The following is a 21,383-nucleotide window of genomic DNA, read 5'->3' on the forward strand; positions in this document are numbered from 1 at the left end:
TACAAACCGCCTCAGGAGACACAGCAGAATATTTCATATGGAGGGAGGTGTTGCCTTGTATATAAAAGGCGTATACACCTGCATTGTGGTTGAGGTGGAAATGGGAGTCAGACTTGTTGAAAGTCTCCGGGAAAGCATAAAAGGGGTTAAAAAAAGCCAAGAGTGATGTCATGGTAGGGGTTTACTATAGACCACCTAACTAGGATGAAGTGGAGGAGGCTTTTTTTAAATATCTAACAAAATCATCCAAAGCACAGGACTTGGTGGTGATGGGGGACTTCACCTATCCAGAAGTCTGTTGAGAAAATAATGCAGCAGGGCATTGATTATCCAACAAATTCTTGGAATGTGCTGAAGACTATTTTTATTTCAGAAAGTGGAGAAAGCCACCGGGGAAGAGGCTCTTCTAGATTTAATTTTGACAAATCGAGAGAGACAGGTTGAGAATTGGAAAGTGGAAGGCAGTTTTGGTGAAAGTGATCACAAAAATGACCAAGTTCGTGATTTTAATGAAAGGTAGGAGGGAAAACAGCACAATAAAGATAATACATTTTCTAAAAGGCTGATTTCAGCAAGCTCAGGGAGTTGGGCAGGTAAGATCCCGTGGGAATCAAGTCTAAGGAGAAACCATTCAGGAGATCTGGCAGTTTTTCTAGCAGACATTAAGGGAACATGAGCAAACTATAGCATTCCATAGGAAAGATAGGAAACATGATAGGAGACCACCAGGGCTTCAACCAGAAGATCTACAGTGATCTGAAACTCAAAAAAGGGTCCTATAAAAAGTGGAAACTAGGTCTAGGGAGGAATAGGAAAACAGCCTCACAGACATGTAGGGATAAAATTAGAAAGGCCAAGACACAAAATGAGACAAAGGGTAACAAGAAAGCATTCTTCAAATACATTAGAAGCATGAGGAAGATCAAGGACAGGGTAGGCCCATTACTCATTGAGATGGGAGAGGCAGAAACAGAAAACGTGGAAATGGAAAAGGTGCTAACTGCCTCTTTTGATTCAGTTTTCACCAAAAAAAAAAAAGGATTAGCTGCAATTGAATAGCTAACATATCAAACACCAATGAAAATGAGGTAGGATCTGAGACTAAAACAGGGACAGAACAAGTTAAAAACTACTTAGACAACTTAGATGTTTTCATGTCAACAGGGCCTGATTAAATGCATCCTAAAATACTCAAGGAGCTGGGAGGGGAGATGTCTCAACTATTAGGGATCATCTATTTCCAAAAACTCATGCCCAACGGGAGGGATTGCAGAGGCCTGGAAGAGGGCAGAGACAAGTGCTAGTCTATAAAATGGGGAATACGGATTACCGGGGGACTTACAGATTGATCATCTTAACTTCAATACCCGGAAAAGGAGCAAACAATCAATCAATTTGCAACCCCCTAGAACAGTGGCTCCCAAACTGGGGGTCAGGGTTGCGATCCCCTATCAATGGAATCACACGAGGGTTGGCTTAGACTTACTGGGACCCAGGGCTGATGATGGAGCCCCACAGCCCAGGGCTGAAGCTAAAGCTCAAGGGCTTCAACCCTAGACAGCAGAGGTGGGGTTGCAGGCCCCCTGCCTGGACTTGAAGCTCTTGAGCTTCAGCTTTGTCTTCCACCCCACCCCCATCCACAGTGGTGGGGTTTGGGCTCCCCCCCCCCCCCGGGACAGTGGGGCTTGGGTGGGCTTAGACTTCAGTCCCCGCCATGGGGTCCAAGTTATTTTTGTTATCAGAAGGAGGTCATGTTGCAATGAAGTTTGAGAACCTCAGACGTAGAAGATGTTGTCCAGACAAATCATGTCAAACCATCCTAACAGCCTTATGGATTGTGGGTGTGCGTGGAGGAAGGAAAATGGTAGATGTGGTACATCTTGACTTTAGAAGGGCTTATGATCGGTGTTCCCTCTAATCCTTTCCATCCATGTGTGGATGTTTTCCATGCGCAAAATAATTTTTTTATGTGCACCAAGGAATGTGCACCACCAGCAGAAACACAAAACCTAGCTGTTGGCGCTCTGCTAATCCACTGGGCAGCATATGAATCTCTCCTGAGCAGCAGCACAAGCGCCCAGCTTATAGGGAACATTGCTTATGATACTGTCTTGCATGACATTCTCATTAATAAATTATAAGGTGGGTGCACAACTGACTGGATAAGAGATCTCAGAGGGTAGTTCACAGTCAAGCTGGAAAGGCACATCAAATGGGGTCCTGCAGGGACCAATCCTGGGTCCAGTTTTGTTCAATAGCTTCATAAACGATTTAGATAATGGCATATAGGGAGTAAGTACACAGATGGAACCAGGCAGGGAAGGGTTGCAAAAGCTTTGGACGATCACATTATAATTTAAAATGATCTGGACAAACTGACTAAATGGTCTGAGATAAACAGGATGAAATTCAATGAGGACAAGTGCACAGCGCTCCCCTTAGGACAGCCTCATGAACGGAACACACAAAATGGGAAATAACAGCCTAAAAAGAAGTAGCACGGGCAGAATGTGGAGATATCAGTGGCTCACAAGCTCAACATGAGTCAATAGGGCAACACTGTTGCAAAAAAAAGCAAGCATCATTCTGGGACACATTAGTAGGAACGTGAGCAAAACACGAGAAGTCATTAATTCTTCCGCTCTACTCTGCGTTGATTAGGTCTCAGCTGGAGTACTGTATACAGTTTTGGGCGCCACCTTTCAGGAAAGATGTGGAGAAATTGAAGAAAGACCAGAGAAGAGCAGCAAAAATGATTAAAGGTCTAGGAACCGTGACATGAAAGCTTCTTCAATTAGTATCAAGATGAATTATTTCTATTACTCCAGTCAGGGCCTCGCTGTCTCAGGCGCTATGCAATAGTCAGGAGACATCCCCTGCCCTGCAGCACTTGCAGTCTGAGACCCTGTCTACACTGGGAGCTTAGTGCCAATGTAGCTACCATGATGTAGTTGCACCAGTGCAATCCCCTACTGTACACACACTGCACCCCTGGGATGCATGGTTTGTCCATAGGAAGCGAAAGCTGTTCCCAGTACATAGGCTGTGTCAACTGAGCCGGTGGCATCAATCTATTTCCTGCTGGACAAATGACCACAACGGTTTATACTAATTACAGTCTCTGAAGCGCAGGCACTTACTTACTTGGAGGCTTAACACTCCTTGTCACTCTCCTGACGGCCCCAACCACGCCTGGCTGGGGAAGGGGGAAGTCTGCATTTCTGAGATCTGTTCTGCAGTACATAAGAATGGCCATACTGGGTCAGACCAAAGAGCCGTCTAGCCAGTGTCCTGTTTCCTGACAGTGGCCAATGCCAGGTGCCCCAGAGGCAGTGAACAGGACAGAGAATCATCAAGTGATCCCTCTCCTGTCACCGGTTTCCAGCCTGACAGAGGCTAGGGACACCATTCCGACCCATCCTAGCTAATAGCCATTGATAGACCTATCCCATGAATTTATCTAGTTCTTTCTTCAACCCCGTTAAAGTCCTGGTCTTCAAAACCTCCTCTGGCAAGGAAGTTCCACAGGCCAACCATGCGCTGTGTGAAGAACAAACTTTGTTTGTTTTCAACCTGCTACCTATTAATTTCATTGGGTGACCCCTAGTTCTTATATTAGAGAACCTCAGTCCTAAGGGCTGGCAAGCTGATCCCCGTTGCATACACTAAATTCACCAATGGACTAATCTTTTGCTTCAAGCTCCACTGGAATAAAAACAAATCTTTTCAAGGCAAAATTTTGGGAATGGGTTCTTTGTTCCATGATTTCTACATAACACGTGTGTAATCTGGGTTCTTCTGAGCAAGTTTTGCCTGTTTGAACTGGCCGGTGATCGTTCAGCTCATTAGTGAATAACGAATTTAACACTTTCATTGACTGCAACCTTGCTAGAGACAAGGGCTGGTGTTTCTGCATAAAACTTTTGCTGCTGCTTACTAGTGTCACATCCATTTGCATGGTGTCTCTCCTGATGTCAATGTGTTATCGCTCTATCTATAAAGTCAGCAGCTCTCTGCCAAAGGAAGGTAAGGATTATATGCTCACTCTACTCATGTTTACTAACCAAAATTAATATTTTGCTTTAACTGGGTAACCTACAATAAAGTTTTTCTGCCAAGGGTATTAGCCACTCAGTGTAGGCTTTAATAAAACAGATTCAGTCATCTCAGATCAGTCTCCAAGGCAGAGGCTGTGTCCAGACTCCATGCCTCCGTCGACGGAGGCATGTAGATTAGCCAGCTCGGAAGAGGGAAATGAAGCCGCGATTAAAATAATCGCGGCTTCATTTAAATTTAAATGGCTGCCCCGATCTGCCGATCAGCTGTTTGTCGGCAGATCGGGAGAGTCTGGACGCGATGCCCCGACAAAGAAGCCTTTCTTCATCGACACAGGTAAACCTGGTTTCACGAGGCTTACCTGTGTCGATGAAGAAAGGCTTCTTTGTCGGGGCATCGCGTCCAGACTCTCCCGATCTGCCGACAAACAGCTGATCGGCAGATCGGGGCAGCCATTTAAATTTAAATGAAGCCGCGATTATTTTAATCGCGGCTTCATTTCCCTCTTCCGAGCTGGCTAATCTACATGCCTCCGTCGACGGAGGCATGGAGTCTGGACACAGCCAGAGTGACAATTATTATTGTTTAGTTAGAATTCACCAGCGGTTGATATTGATCTCTCTGGCAGATGAAGCTATGAACTTCTTCCCAACATACACTGGCTGTGCATCTTAATACTGGAATCCGATTGTCCTATGTAGCCACTTTTCAGCTGCAGCATAGAGGCTCTTCATTCAATTTTGCATGCAGCAATGGTGACATCTAATGGTGGAAACATTTTTTTCCATGTGCAAGCCCCAGAGATTTTGCCTTTCACATCATACTTCTAGTAGTTCAATAGAGAGCTACAAGCTTTACTGATGTACTACAGAATTCACTCCAGAACTTCCCCTCTTCCTCCTGTCACCATGCAGTAAGGTAACCAGACTGAAATGTTTGGCGTCCAGGGGAAGCCCAGAGAACAAGCATGCAGTTTCATTCAATTCTTTCTGATGTAAAATGGATATGCACATTCCTGACTGATTTGGATCTCGTCTGAGGTTTAAACTGGTCATAGCTGCTATTCAATGTTCACCCTTCTCAAACAGAGGCGTATGGACTGGCTTGGCCACGTCTCACGTATGTTGGATGGCCGAATACTGAAGGACCTTCTCTTTGGTGAACTGGCGTCTGGAAAGAGGCCGAAAGGGCGACCTAAATTGCTATAAGGACACGTGCAAGTGTGACCTCAGCGCTCTCTCTACCAGTGCGAACACCTGGCATTCGCTTGCCTTGGACAAGTATGCCTGGAAACAGGGAATGAAGGAAGCTCTTGCTATGTATGAAACTACCTTTGTGAAGGAAGCAGAAGATAAGAGAGCCCTCAAGAAGATCCGTGCCCGTGATACCAGAGCGACATCTGCCTACTGCTGCTCACAGTGCGGAAAGGACTGCCATTCCTGGATTGGACTGCACAGCCACAGAAGACGCTGCTCGAAATCAGTCCAGCAGGGGCGCAAAAACCCATGATCCTTCGGGATCGAAGGAGGCCTACGAATGAGCTGCTATTCAAAGCACAGACTGTTCTGCTGAAGCAAAGTGTTAACTGGCACTTCTATGAATAAGCTCTAAGGCAGTGGTTCCCAATCTTTTTTATACTGTGAATGGGTTTACTGGTCCACAAGCTTTTGGAGGACTGGTAACATATTTGCATATTCATTAAGCAAATGATGAATATGCAAATAAATGGTGTCTGGTCCTCCCAAAGCCCCCAGCGCCAACAGGAGCGGGCCCGGTCCACTGCCCTAGCCGGTTTCCTGACCCCAACCCCGAGGTTTCTACTTCATCCCCATTTGGGACCAGTAAGATTAGAAGGTCCTTCTCTGGCCTGCTGGGAGACTCGGCTCGTATGGGCCCTGGAGTTCGGGTGAGTAGCCCCGTGTCCTCTCCCCCGGTTGCGCCTGTGTTTGTGGGTGAAACCTCCGGCCGCGTCGCCGGCCCTACCTGTCAGGAGGGTTGTTCCGCTCTCCTCCTCTCCCCCAGCCCCAATCCCAGCCGCATTATCGGCCGATGCCAGCTCCCCCAGCTGCGTCCAGCACCGGGCGTTCTGCATCAGTGCGCATGGCACCCGGCCTTCTCCCTGGGTCCTAGCACTCGCCAGATCTAGCCCCGCTGCTTGGAAGCATGCCCAGCAGAGATGCCACGGCGACGGGCTCTCTTCCAAGAATCATGCACCAAAATTTTTCTGAGGACGGGTATTTTTTTTTTCTAAGGACCGGTACTAGGCCGCAGACCACACTTTGGGAAACGCTGCTCTAAGGGGATGCATCTAAAACAGCGGTTCTCAAAGTGCGGTCCACCTTTACAGGTGGTCTACGGCTTGAGCTCAGCTCCCCCCAACGCAGCGGGGAGCCCGCGCTGCCGCTCCAGCCTCACAGTTGTAGCGCAGCCGCGAGGCTGGAGCACCAGGTCCCGGCTTCCTGCTCGGAGGGTGTGGGGGAGGTGAAGAAAGCCCTGACCTTCCCCACCAGACCCAGCTCGTGGTGAGATGCAGAGCAAGCAGCTCTGTGTGCTGCTGTTTCCCAGCGTAGTGGGAAAGTCGGGGTTTTCTTCACCTCCCCCCTCCCCACTCTCCTCCCACCTTCCGAGTGAAAGCTGGAGATGGGGGAATAGCAGCGCAGTGACACACTGTTTGGAGGCTTTCCCCGCTGCTCCCATGGGCCGGCCATGCTTGGGAGCAACAGGAGCGCAAAGTCAGGTAAGCACCCCCCTCATGCCCAGATGACCACACCCCAATCCTTCTTTCTTACCCACCCTCCCACCACCAAGACCGCAAGCCCCCAGCACTCCTATACTCTTCCTTGCTCCTGTACCCTCCCTCCTGGCCAGACACCCTACTCAAAGCCTACTTCTGCACCCTACCTCCCACCCAGACCTCACCCCCTCCTGCACTCCACCCCCCACCCAGATTCTGCACCCCCATCCTTATCCCACTTGCTGGCAGCCCTGTTCTGCACACTGAACCCCTCATTTCCCACCCCAGAGCCTAAGGATGTCAACAAAATCCACTAACCCTGGCACCCCAGAAGTCATCCCTGTCCCTCTTCCTCCCCCTGGAGCACCAGAGGAATGAGGTGTCTCAGTTGGGGGCCACATCAGTGAAGATTGGGGGGGTTTGGAGGAGTGTTTTTGCTTCTCACATCTGTAGTCCCCAACTAATTTTTGAAACCTTTGAAACCTAAAGAAAGCATTGAAACCTTTTGTGTTGGACCTAAATTAGTATTTTACTTTATTTAAAATGAAGTCTAATAAACTAACATGAGAAACTTAAAATGCTAATCTGATTAGTAATTTAAATTAAACCATTCTCCCTAGCTGAGCACTAGCAAAATGGCTCAGGCATAATTATATAATTAACAGTACTTATTTTAATACATAGATTACATTTCTGGTATCTTTTGTTCATCTGCACCTTTTTCTAGGAACCTACATCTTACATTAAGGGTCCATTGTGATGAATTGCTAAACACCCTCAAACTTCCATTGGGTTTGTTAGCTAAACCCAACCTAAACTTGACCTTTTTCCTAGTGCAGATTCAGGGTGACACCGTTAGGCTCAATGTTAGGAGGTCTGTTATCATGGAAAAGCATCGACTTAGCTCCTGTTAACTAGACATGATCTAAACTTGACAGCTTTTTCTAGCTAAGACAAACCAACCAACTTTAATAGGAGTCGAAGGTACTCAGCACCTTAGTGATATTTTTAAATATTATATTTCCGAGATTATATCGGATTTCATTTGGAGCACATCATGTACAGAACACTTGATCTGTAATGACAAAAAATTACTTCCCATGCGTCACCAACTGCTTACCAAAATATACACTCAGTCAGTCTATTTTCTCTTTGCATTGTAATAGTGAATAATTCAATCATTTACATGCCTGGCAATCAACGGGAGTAAAATACAGACAAAGATATTTCAGAACACTTTAGAATGATCATACTGAGTTAGAGCAATGGTCTATCTAGCCTAATATCCTGTCTCTGACAGTACAGAGTACCAGAACCTTCAGAGGCAATGAAAAGAACAGTGTAATTTGAGTGATCAATCCCTTGCAGTCCAGCCCCAGCTTCCAAAAGATGAAGGGATAGGCCTACCCAGAACATGGGGAGACATCCCTGACCAGCTTGGATAATAGCCACTGATGGACCTATCTTCCATGAAATTATCTAATTCTTTTTTTGAAACCTGTTCATTTTTGGTCTTTACACTGTCTGACGGCAATAAGTTCCACAGATTGGCTGTGTATTAAATGAAGAAATACTTTGTTTTATTTCTTTAAACTTATGTATTGAATAAACCCGAACGGTCAAAGCTTTTTTGTTTTAATCTCAAAGGTTACATTATAGACACAAAGCTAATATAACACTCTGAAAATATTTTCACTGATATTAAGAAATAAATGAAAGGGAAGCAAAAGCAAACAAAAAACCCTATAAGTCACCTAACCATGCAATTTTTAATTGTCTTCAGACCTAGTTTAATTGTCTTTAGGCAGGGTAACAGTTTCACTTGCAATAACTTAATTCTAACCTACCTTTCTTACATCTGAGCTCTTTGGTTCTGTTGTCCAAGTTATGATTCTAGATACAGCAAGTCTGGTCTCACTGGAGTTAACAAAGTCCGTTGGGTCCATCTGTCTTGCCAGGGACTCAATGTACTTCAGGATTGCAACTTTTACCTAAGAAATGTAAAAGGACATTTGTCATCGTTGGTTGGTGAGCTGATGCTCTCTCATAACTATCCTGTGCCAAACATAAAACTTGCAAGTTTATCTCCGCTCTATAATGAGCCAAATGGAAAAAAAAATGCAATCTGGACAGGGCTAGACCAGCATCCTGCATGTTTCTGATTAATGGAATCACTGTACCCTTCTGAAATTCTGTTAGAAAGAGATACACAGATTTAGGGAAAACTCCTGTAGAAATTAATAGGGACTAAACTAGAGGGTTTTACAGAAAAAAAACTAAAAACCTATAGAATTTACTATGGACTTCTGTAAATAGAATACAATTAAATTCTATAGGGTCGTGCAAGACACCAATAGGAAAAGCTTCAGAGGGGTAGCCGAGTGAGTATGTAACTGGAAAAAACTTAAAAAACAACAAATAGTCCAGCAGCACCTTAAAGACTAACAAAACAAGTCAATGGTACTTTTCTCACAAAATCGATAGGATTTTTACATAAGGGTATGAGCTGGTAAAAAGTAAAAATTATCTCTTCATCTATTCCAGAAAACATATCTGTGTGTCATATTTCAGACGCAAAAAGGAACCTTTCACCTATTCTGACTGCTTGAGAGTTTACAGCCCAGCAATCTCATGCATTGTCCATCTGGGCAAAAACTTTGGACTCCTGAATTAATTTTTTTTAAATGCACAAGGTCAGGTTTTCAGTGGCCCTGACTTCCTACTTATGGCAATGGCATTCTCCCTCTCTCATAATCATAAGACACCTTACGCACCACTGCATACATCTGGAAAACATAATACATGATTTCTGGAGTTTTTGAAGTTCATTCACCCTTGAAGTAGCATCTTGCACAGAATATGCTACACACACTATATAGCCCAAATATATTCCTTGGGTGGAATGTAGTAACTCAAGTAACAAAACACATCTCAGTTTAATATTTCTCTCCTTCAGACCATAGTTACCTTTGTCCCAAAGAAACCCATTTATATTATGGCTGGAATTAACAAGATCAATCTGCCAAGAAAGAGAAGAAACCTGCATTCTTATGAACACTCCTAGAAACTACCATCTTCCTTCAGTTTTGGGACCTTAAAAGACTAAGAGTATCCCAGTATACATTTTTAAAGCACTTAAGTGACTAACAAGAATAGATCCCATTTTCCAAAATGACCTCTGCTTTTAGAAAGTGGAAGTACCATTGATTTCCTAGTGAGATTTTAAAAAATGCTTAGATTTCAGTGAGAATTAGACATCCACTTCTTTAGGTGCCTAAATACCTTTTAGAATCTGGCTTTTCTGCACATAGGCATTTTTCCTGTGAATATTAGGTACTCACATATGATTAAGTGCTTTAAAATGCATCCTGAGAACTAAATGGACAATGTTTATGTTGCAATATAAAGGTTTTCATTGCTTACCTTGAGGTTTGGTGTTTGGGTCTGATCTACAATAAATCTCATCAAAATGTTAAACTGTTGATCAAATGGAAAAGAATCCCTGTTCAGAGAGAAAAGGAATTCCATTACTGTTATTAGAACAAACATATTTTAATACATTTAAATTGACTTGCTGGGTGTTCATGGACAAGTTTAAGATGCTCAGCACTTAGTATTTTAATGCATCATTCATCATCCAAATTGAGAGAAATTAAAACTGCAGTCAAACATTAAAACATGACCAGAAAGAAACAAAGCCATTAGATTTCAATGTTCTTCTACTTTTAATAATCTACAGTGCTAACAAAAAGGTAAATGTATTTACTTCCAATATTTTATTGCCGTAGCACCTAGGAGCTCTTGTCATGGTCTTCCTTGTGCTAGGGGCTGTATAAACATGGAAAAAAATGGTTTCTATATGAGAAATGATTCTGTTGTCATTTGCATTAACGTAAATCAGAAATAATGCCACTGAAATCAATGGAGTTAAACAATATAAAATTAATGTGGTTCAGAAGAAAATTTAGCCAATGATTTTAATCTGATATTGGGGACTGTACTCTGCTTTGTAACACTGGTGCACATCCAAACTAACTTCATGCTGAGGATAGCTCAGACTGACACAGGCTGAATTGGATCTGTCTCTTGAAACAAGCATGGTGATGCAATGTTTCTGAAACATCCTTCCATAAACAGAGCTAGCCTAAAAGATGGACGGATTAAAACACTAGAACTTTTGCATGTCATACCTTGTTACATCCAGAGCTTTCTGAACTTTTGCCTGCACAGATCCTAGCAAGTCTGCTCCCATTTTCTTAAGCAACTGTGTCAGAAGAACAAAGAGCCAATCTTGCAAGTCGTCCTTATGGATGATGATGAAATCTACCAGGGTTTCCAAAAACATACTGAAAACCTACAAATAAGTGCAAATTACAAAAAAAAAAAAAAAGGGAAAATTTTGTTTTTAACCAGAAATGATCATGAGATAGTCTACAAAGGATCTGTTTTTTTAATGATTTTATTACAAACAGCTTTATGAATGGCTGTTCACAATGAACATGGTGGCAGTAGAAATCATTGACATCAAACAACCAGGACTTGCTGTATTAAAATGTCACACTAAACAGATTAGGAAAAGAAAAGGGAAAGAATACACTTACTCTCTGATGTGAGTTCCACCGCAAAGCAGGCCATGCAACAAAACAAACCACTCGTTAGTACACATAGTGAATTAATGCTGACTGCTCTGGTGCAATTTTTTTCTATTCATAGTTTTTAAATATCATATATCTTGGGCCAAATCCACTCTCCTTATACATGCGAGTAGGGACTCTAAAGCCAACAGGTATTCCTAAATGATTAAGGTTAGCAAAATTAGGGGTGGGTGTGTGCAAATTTATGAAATTAACATTTTTCCTGTTAGTTTCTTTTCCATCAATTCATTGCAATGCCTGTGGCACAAGCCCACCCAAATATTAAATGTATTCAGCATAGATTAACCCCTAATTAGCAGCTGTGGACCAAATTCTGAGCTCAATCGCACTGATGTAAATCTGGAGTAATATTAAATGTGTGTCATGACGTAATGAAGTCAAATTACAATGAAGTCTACAAAGTCCATGAAGGTACTCAACATTTACACCAATGTAACAGCAGAATTTGGCCTAGCGTACAATGGTCTGTAAAAACATAAATAGTCATGCCTGACCCTCGTAATGCTACATCAAACAGAAATTTAAGAGTAAAAATGTTGAGCTCCTTTACATGGAAGTTGGCAGATCAGATCAGACCAGACCAGTGGCCTACATAGTCTAGTATCCTGTCCTTAATGCTGGCCACAACTGATGCTTCGAAGGAAGATCTGCAGTAGGCATACATGGAATAATCTCTCCACACAGGGAGTTTGTGCCCCACTCCCAACAGTTACTGCTGGTTTACTACAGGCAGTCCCCGAGTTACACGGATCCGACTTATGTTGGATCCGCACTTACGAACGGGGCTTTCTCGCCCCGGAGCTCGCAGGCAGCGGGACCGCCCAGAGCGCAGCGGTCCCGCCACCTCGATCTCCGGGGTGAGAAAAGCTGCTCCCGGTGTCCCTGGTCTGCTGGAGACGGCCCCCAGCAGACCAGAGGCACCGGGAGCAAAGCCGCAGCGGCGGCGGGGTCCCGCGCCTCCCCGGCTTTGCTCCGGGTGTCCCTGGTCTGCTGGGGACCGTCTCCAGCAGACCAGGGGCACCAGGAGCAAAGCCGCAGCGGCGGCGGGGTCCCGCGCCTCTGAGGCTTTGCCAGAGCAAAGCCTCAGAGGCGTGGCACCCCGCCGCCGCTTTGCTCCCGGTGCCTCTGGTCTACTGGGGACCGTCTCCAGCAGACCAGGGACACCCGGAGCAAAGCCGCAGCTGCGGCGGGGTCCCGCGCCTCCCCGGCTTTGCTCCGGGTGTCCCTGGTCTGCTGGGGACCGTCTCCAGCAGACCAGGGGCACCAGGAGCAAAGCCGCAGCGGCGGCGGGGTCCCGCGCCTCTGAGGCTTTGCCAGAGCAAAGCCTCAGAGGCGTGGCACCCCGCCGCCGCTTTGCTCCCCGTGCCTCTGGTCTACTGGGGACCGTCTCCAGCAGACCAGGGACACCCGGAGCAAAGCCGCAGCAGTGTCCTGCGCCTCTGAGGCTTTGCCAGAGCAAAGCCTCAGAGGCGCGGCACCCCGCCACCGCTGCGGCTTTGCTCCCCGTGTCCCTGGTCTGCTGGGGGGGGGGGAGGGCGCAGCTAGTGCACCCCCCCCCCCAGCAGACCAGGCTTTTGTTGTGGACCCTGGGATAGAGCAGCTGGGGTGCTGCCGGGTTGGTCCTGCAGGGACCTACCTGGCAGCCCAGCTGTTCTGTCCCAGGCTCGAGATTCAGCCGCTGTTGAAACTGATCAGTGGCTGATTCCAGGAAGCTGGGGGCAGAGCAATTCTGCCTCCAGCTTCCTGTAGTCAGCCCCTGGTCAGTTTCAGCAGCACCGGCTGAATCTGGAGCCAGTTCCGACTTACATACAAATTCAACTTAAGAACAAACCTATAGTCCCTATCTTGTACGTAACCCGGGGACTGCCTGTACATTCCCGCAAGCACTAGGGTTTAATTAACCTATTTCTTTTAATCCATTCTAAAGTAAGGGTATGTCTACACTAGCCCCCTAGTTCAAACTAGGGAGGCTAATGTTGGCATTCAAAGTTGCAAATGAAGCCTGGGATTTAAATATTCCGGGCTTCATTTGCATCTTCCCGGGCGCCGCCATTTTTAAATCCCCTTTAGTCCGAACTCCGTGCCCGCGACTATACGCGGCATGGAGTAGGTAGTTCGAATTAGGACCGCTAATTCAAACTACCGTTACTCCTCGTGAAGGGCTAGTGTAGACATACCCTAACTGTGGATGTTCTCATCAGGTATATAAGGGTATGTCTACACAGCAAAGTTACTCCGAAATAACTATGCAAGCGTCTACACAGCAATTCCGTTATTTTGAAATAACGAGCGGCTTATTCCGACTTCTGTAAACCTCATTATACGAGGAATAAAGCCTATTCTGAATCAGCTATTTCAAAATAAGGCATGCAGCTATTTTGTAATAGGCCCTCACCAGGGTCATTCTAAGTTATTCCTCCTCGGTACCCCCTGGGGCTCTAAATTGAGATAGCATGTCTACATTAGGGAAGTCTGCCTTGGACTAATTTGGGGCTTCCCTGCAGTGTAGACGTGCTATTTCGAAATAAGCTATTTTAGAATACCTATTCCGGAATAGCTTAGTCCAAAATAACTATGCAGTGTAGACATACCCTTAATGTCTAACCTTCTGGCCACAATGTAACCCAGATCCTTCGGGGAGAGACCTGTCCCAAACAGGATTCAATTTTTTAGAAAAAAAACTGGAGGGGGGATTTGACAGACATTCGAACCCCCCTTCAGGTAATTGAAAGAGGATAGTACCAGGCTATTCTCTGTGATGACAGGGAAAAAAAGCAATAGTCTCAAGTTGGAGTGGGGGAGGTCTAGGTTGAATAGTAGGAAAAACTATTTCCTTAGAAGGGCGGAGATTCCACCACCATTAGGGAGGGAGTAGAATCTCCATCCACAGAGGTTTTCAAGTCCTGGCTGGGATGATTTAGTGAGGGTTGGTCCTGCTTTGGGCAGGGGGCTGAATTAGATGCTCTCCTGAGGTCTCTTCCAACCCTAATCTTCTATGATACACACACCCCGATTCCACACTTTCTGCCCCTGCTTACATGGCCAGAATGCCACAGAGTCTGAGAGAGGGGTATGTGTGTGTATATATGTGTGGCACCCTGCAGAGTTTCCATATAAATGACCATTCATATAGTAACAAAGCCATGGCCTTTAGGGCTTCACAGATGTCACTGTGCTGCATTTCATGGCCACTTACCATAGGAACGCAAAGAAAATCCCGATCCTTCTCTTTTAAGATCTGGATTCTGGAAGATGGTAAGTGCCTTGAAAGAAGCTAAGTATCCAACTCCAGCCACTTGCAATATTGAGTCCCAGAAGAACAGAACCCTCTTGGGAGGGTCTGTAACATACATATAATCAGTTGTGATTCCATCCGGTAGAGGTCACAGGTACAAATTACAATTACCCAGCTTATGACAATATAACTATTCACACTATAATGTAAAAGAATAAACCAAAAATGCATTACCTTGCTGTGAGGGTCAGCAAACATGCGCGTAAAGATCTCACACAGCCGTTTTAACTCAACTCGGCTAAAACACACAACAAAACATTATATTAAAGCTAACCCTTTTATTCACAACAGAGCAGAGTAGAACTGTCATTGACCGTTGAAAAAAGATGGAGGTCTGGTCTTTTAAATTAGGGCTAGTCAACCTAACTTACGTCAGTGTATAGCTGTTGCAGTGACTACATTGCTTGTGTGTGTCTACACTTCACTCTTGTGTGTTGGCAGTGCTGTCTTCAATTGTATCAACTGTGTTGTTAATGGGAGCACCATGAAATGGCTGCTAAAAGCCAGTAACAATTGACATAAGTAAACAATGAATGGAGACAACAAAAAAACAGATGGAGTTATTTATGGGCAGAATTCTCCCTGTGTCCCTGCTTTGATAGAGCCAGTTGCATAACATCTTTAGTGCTAAAACTCCATCTCAAACGTTGAATATCGTCCAAACCCGGAGTCCTTGTTTTCCTTACTCAGGCAAAACCGCCAGCAGTGCCAATGAAAAGTTTGCCTGATTAAAGACCAAGTGAAAATAAAGGAAGGACCTTAGAATCAGCTGAACACTGGGTTTTGTTTTGTTTTTGTTTTGACAATGCTCTATTGTCCTCGCAAACCAGAGGGAACGGGTGAATGCGGAGTTAATCTTCACAGCACTCTAGTTCAGGTCTGGATTATAGGCTTCCTTTCTCCTCAAAAAGAGTTTCATCCATTGACCTCTAATCAAGGTTGATAAAACCAAAACAAACTTCAAAGAGCAGGCAAGGATGCACCAGTAGCCAATAGCTACTGGGAGGGTTTTTTTTTTAAGATAGCTTATCTACAAATAATAGGAAGTATCTTCACCCAAATAACTTTATTCTAAGCATAAGAAGTTGATATAGATTTTAAAAGAGCATAAGACAAAGATGTCAGTCTCCAGAAGAGGAAGAGTTGGATGCAGAAAGCAGTCCTTGTAACACTGCCAAAGCAAGCTGCCAGCTTAATTCAGTGTGGAGACGGCACTGTTTCCAGAGAAACAAGAAAAGAATCCCAAGGGACTGCTCTACAATTCTCCCCTGACCTGATGGGGATCGCAGCTCCCTCTGAATGAACTCCTTTTTATTTCCCTAATGAAATTTATCTCCAGACAAGAAATACAGAAAGGCAGCTATTCTGAACTTCCCTATTTTCACGGCACACTGACCTGAGGTAACGAAATGGGTGCCAAACTAAAATAAACAGCTCAACAGTGTTTTCTCCAGGGACTTGCTGGCCCCGGCTACACGCAGCAGGTCTTTTATAAACTCACCGTGACTAGAAGGGCTTTAGAAAACGTCAAAGAAACAGTCAAGGTGGGTACATCTAACTAACCTCTGATACCACCTTCGACCTGACCACCATTCCACACACACATTGCTCACTGAAGGGAACACGGCTCTAAAGCTGCAAGTCCTTCTCAGAAGTCACGGACTCTGTGGCCTCCTGGCACCTCTGTGACTTCTGCAGCTGCCAGGGCCATCCAAGCAGGTGAGGTGGACCTGGGGCCAGCCACATTGGCCAATGCTCCCGTGGCCCCAAGACGCTTGCACACTGAACCTCTCATTCCCAGCCCCAGCCCAGAGCAAATGATTTAATTGAAAATAAAATGACCTGAGTTAAAGACCCAAGTAACGGCAGGTAAATCCTCCAGTCGAAATATAAGAGCAAATATAAACATCAGCAGGCTGGAAATCAGGGATGTTAAAACACATTTATTCTTGTAAATGTGTAACCGCTGAAATTTTTGGCAGTTACACGTTTACACACAGGGGGAGGGGCTCCCTGCAAGCACCAGCTCCCACTTACCTTCCTCCACCCCACCCTCAGCACAGAGGACAGGTGGCTCCGCAGGAGCTGGTGATCTCAGGGAGCCAGTTTTTAAACTGGCTCCCACCTGCGCTCTTTCCCTCCCCACACTGCTGCCTCTGTAGAAGGCAGCAGCATGGGGAGGGGGGGGGGAGGAGGCGCCGCAGGATCCAGCAGGCATGGGGAACCGGCTTTAAAGCCAGCTCCCCATGAGCACTGACTCTTACCTCCCCCTCCTACTTCTGTGGGAGGAAGCTCTGTGGGAGTCAGCCTGTGCAGAGAACCATGGGACCCCGCCTGTGAGGAGAACCTGTGCAGAAAAACAGCTTTTAACCGTACACCAGCTCCCGCCTCCTTCCTTCTCCTCCCTGCTCCCTGTGATACAGGGGCAGCAGAGGGGATGGGGGGGAGAGGGCTGCGTGTGACCATGAGGGTCCATGTACATGTTCACATCCCTATTAGAAATACAGGCAGTCCCTGGGTTACATGGATCTGACTTACATCGGATCCCTACTTACAAATGGGGTGAGGCAACCCTGCACTAGCTGCTTCCCCCCAGCAGACCAGGGAGACGCGACGCTAGCGCCCGCCTCCCCCCCCCCAACAGACCAGGGAGACACAGAGCGGCTTTTCTTAGCAGACACCTCAGCTTGAGAATAAAGGACTGAGGGAAGTGAGGTGTGGGAGAATAAAACTGAGCTCTGGAGAAATGTTTGGCTAGAGTTTCCCCTACAATATGTACCAGTTCCGACTTACATACAAATTCAACTTAAGAACAAACCTACAGTCCCTATCTTGTACGTAACCCGGGGACTTCCTGTAATGTAACATTTAAAAAATGCAATGCACAGATTTAAACCTAAGATGGTGCTGGTCCTAGTACTGGTTTATAATCTCATCTAGGGTCAGAGCCAAGAAAGTACTGCTAGCTTACAGGAATAGTGGAAGCAGTACAGTTTGATATAATGGAAGTCACCAGATCCAAGAACAATAATTTTCTGCAAGAGCTACACAACCAGGGAATCCCCATCACCTGGTATTCCCAAAGCCTCCTTCCTTTGGACTCTCACGGACATCATATACCCCCTCACAGATTACTTTCCCCACACACAGATATCCAAATCAATTGTAGCCAACCTTCTCACTCATGGAAGTGGTGACAATGGATTGCCACCAGATGCTTATTAAAAACACACTGTCTGTGGTTTCTCAGCCTAGGGAATGTGTGCCTCTTCCCCCAGACATAGGCAGAGTTCTTCCAGGGGTACTCAACTCACCTTGTTCAGTGTTTCTCAACTTGGTGATTGCGATCCTCGGGGGGGTCATGGGAATGGGGTTTTTTTTGGGGGGGAGGTGGAGGTCTCCTGTGCAGGGCCACCATTAGCAGGTGGTAAGCCGAGCAAATACCTGGGGCCTCACATCACAGGGTGCCCCACAAAGCTAAGTTATAGGCTTAGAGAGAAAGTCAGCAATGTCAGTACTAATGTGCTGTGACACTTGTATTTTTACATCGGATTTTCTAAGCAAGTAATTTTTAAGGGAGGTGAGACCTGGATCACTCAAGACAAAACTCAGACTCCTGAGAGAGGTACTATAGTCTGCAACAGCTGAGAACAATTGTGTTATGATATACCCAAAAAAACCCAGTATATTTGGGGCAAGTACATTCTAAAACTCTTACAAAATGACCACGTTAAAAAGGTTTTTATCAGGCTATGAAAAGCAAGAGGCTATGTCTCCGTATGTAAACTTTCCAGAAATTCCTACTGAGGTGCTACAGGTGTTCAAATAAATGGTTGGAAAGTCTTTTCCAAATGGTAAGAGAGTATTTTTTCTGCCCTCTCTATTATCCATTAGAACATATCACCGATCTTAAACACATTTTTGCGCAGACTGCTAACAAAAACAATGATAAGCAACCTAAAAAGAACCTAAAATGGAACACTTAGCCTGTTACCTAGCTACCGTTGTGTAATTATCACCCAGACAACTGCCATTACGAAAGGCTCTATAAAATGATGGATTATAATATTCTAAAGAGCAGATTTAAAAAAAAAAAATTCATTAATGTTTTCTTCAAGTCAGCAAGTCCATTATAAAGCCACGTTCAAACAACTTGCTTACACACACTTTCATCTTAAATGAAATCTCAGTCAGTCCAAAACTCTCTTCATATTTTTAAAACATTCTTCTACCCCATTCTAAGCTACATTGACTAGATGAGGCTCTAACAAATTTTCACTATCACAACTGTAAGCATTCGTGAATAATTTTATCTAAAATATTGAATATTCATAGCACTATTTGACTCCATTTTTGGTATGAACAATTTACTTCACTAAAAAGCTGTTCAACCGGGATTAACTATTTGTGATCAAATGTGTACCTCCGGGGATACCATTAAACTTCCTGAAATACCAATCACGTGAAAATTGTAACATGCTCTGGTTGTATGACCATTACTATTGGCAGGAAATCTCTCCCCATTACACAGCCAAGGGGAGGGAGTGCCCAAGTCGATGGGGACAAGCTGAGAGAAGGAAAATGAGCTTGTATCCTTTCTATACATTGCTACCAGCAAGGGAGTGGCAATAGTAGAAGCTTTCTTGAAAAACACTAATGCAGGCAAGGCCGCAAAGGGAATGACTGGACTGCAGCTAGGAGCATGGTCTCCCAGCCTGGGTAGACTCTCTAAGAAGCTTTGCTCAAGCCAGCATGAGGAAAATTGCTGTATAGATGCTGTGGAGGTGTGACAGCTTGGAACAGCCAACCAAGCTGGGGCCGAGAGGGTGAGGCGGGATTGGACTTTGGCTGCGAATTTGAGACACCTCTGCAGTGTCCACGTTGCTCTCTTTCATGTACTGGCTTGAGCGGAGCACGAGTCTGTCCCCCAAGTCTGGGAGGCTGGCTCCCAGGGGCATACCCTAGGCCTATGAAAGGCAATGAGTGTCAGCACAGTACAGAAGTAAAACAGCAAACTCAGACTGCACCATAACAACACAACGCCAATGGCCACCATTACACAGCGAGGCAGATCACCTCAGAGTCCTCTGGCTCTTCAATAAATTCTGAAGGCCTATGAGCCCTTCTTTTCTCTCAGACCAGTTGGAACTGGCACAGTGGTTTAGGACCTCAGCCACATCTTCAGTCTGTCGTAGATAGTGCGGAATGCCTCCATTTCTAGAACCATACGAGCGCTCGGAGCAAGCACTCGACGCGTCGCTGTTGGCGTCATCATCAGAATACATCCCATACGGCTCATATCTTCTTCTCACTGGCTTTTTCTGAAGGGGGGGAAAAAACACACACACACTTAATAAATTATTTACAGTCCCATCAAAGCAGAGGAAAAAACGTTGTGCCTACTCTGCCAGCGAAGGTGGCCTGAGGCTACTGTTACAGCGGCACAACGATGGTCAAATGTCACAGAGCACCAGCCTGTTTACCTTATCCACTCTAGCAAAAAGAGTCCCATTGATTCTGAAGGGAATTCACAAGTGAGTGATGCTCCAACAAAACGCAATAAATGAAATATTAGCTAAAGGCTGATGAAATAATATGTTGCTTTTCTTGAAAATAATGGTCATTTTCATGGTTACAGATTAATTGACAATACAGATCTGAGTTCAAGCAAATTCGTTAAACAGGAAGGTGATTCTGTGAATAAACATTCTGATGGAATAATAAGGAGAGAGAAAAAGGAGGAAAGAGCTAATGGACCATTTCTGCTCTGTCATATGCTGATGTGAATCTACAGTAATTCCACTGCGGTCAGTGAAGTTACTCCAGGTTTGTCAACTTTGTAAGACACCACACTTTTGACCCCATATATTAATTTGGGCTAGAGTTTTCAAGCACACCTAGGGGATGCAGACACCCAAATCCCATTCATTTCAATGGCTCTCAGGTGCTTAATTTTCCCACACACCTCAGAAAATTCTAGACTTAAAACTTAGCAAAGAATATCAGCATAATGATGACAATATGCCAAATGTAACCATACGGAATAAATACATGAACAAACCTTAACAGGATATGATCGTCTATAAAACAAAACAGAAAAGGTCACCTACATTCTTAGATAATAGCTACAGAACTCCTTTAAGGAGCCAATCCTGCAGAGTTACTGTATTTGCAAAGTCAATACGATTTTTGCTTTCATTAGGACTACAGGGTTGGGCCCTAATGGATCATCTTGACTGCAGCAACACTGGTAGCAGGAGGGGGAGGAGAGGTTGCAACAAGAAACAAAAAGAGGAAAGTAGAAATAAAAAGTCAAGAAAGCACTAGTACCTTGCTCCTGGAGTCTCCTAACAGCTGTAGGCAGGAAAATATTGAAGGATGGGAAAAAGCATAGAAAATTATGTCAGAAGCGCATGTAGGGATTGTTCTTGCAACAAAAATGTACAGCAAATGCATCTTAGCAAATTAAAAACACTGTTTAAGCAAAAGAAAAGAAAAATGGATATATAATCTCTGCCTTTACTTTCCTACTCTTATGCTGTTCTCCTCATGCAAAGTTCCCATTACAGAATTTACTTGCATAAAGTATATGGGATTGTGATTATACCTTTTCTAATGGCTTCTCTCAGCCATAGAGCTACAC

The 21,383-nt window shown here is 44.8% G+C and overlaps 1 protein-coding gene across 20 annotated transcripts in view; it reads right to left on the reverse strand.

The window, feature by feature from the left end:
* The window catches only part of CLASP1 (cytoplasmic linker associated protein 1), a 250,998-nt gene that overhangs the window by 39,353 nt on the left and 190,262 nt on the right, over window positions 1-21,383 (reverse strand). For 13 of the 20 annotated variants that reach the window (XM_075933080.1, XM_075933099.1, XM_075933082.1 and 10 more), the window contains 6 exons: window positions 21,071-21,094; window positions 19,817-20,061; window positions 14,915-14,978; window positions 10,981-11,144; window positions 10,214-10,292; window positions 8,638-8,781 (listed from right to left, as the gene is read on the reverse strand). In XM_075933080.1, the coding sequence (XP_075789195.1) occupies window positions 8,638-8,781; window positions 10,214-10,292; window positions 10,981-11,144; window positions 14,915-14,978; window positions 19,817-20,061; window positions 21,071-21,094 (720 nt within the window). The remainder of the gene's footprint in view (window positions 1-8,637; window positions 8,782-10,213; window positions 10,293-10,980; window positions 11,145-14,914; window positions 14,979-19,816; window positions 20,062-21,070; window positions 21,095-21,383) is intronic. The other 7 variants (XM_075933085.1, XM_075933084.1, XM_075933089.1 and 4 more) reach the window with 2 other exon arrangements.

Source organism: Pelodiscus sinensis, chromosome 7 (genome assembly GCF_049634645.1).
Source record: "Pelodiscus sinensis isolate JC-2024 chromosome 7, ASM4963464v1, whole genome shotgun sequence".
NCBI lineage: Eukaryota > Metazoa > Chordata > Testudines > Trionychidae > Pelodiscus > Pelodiscus sinensis.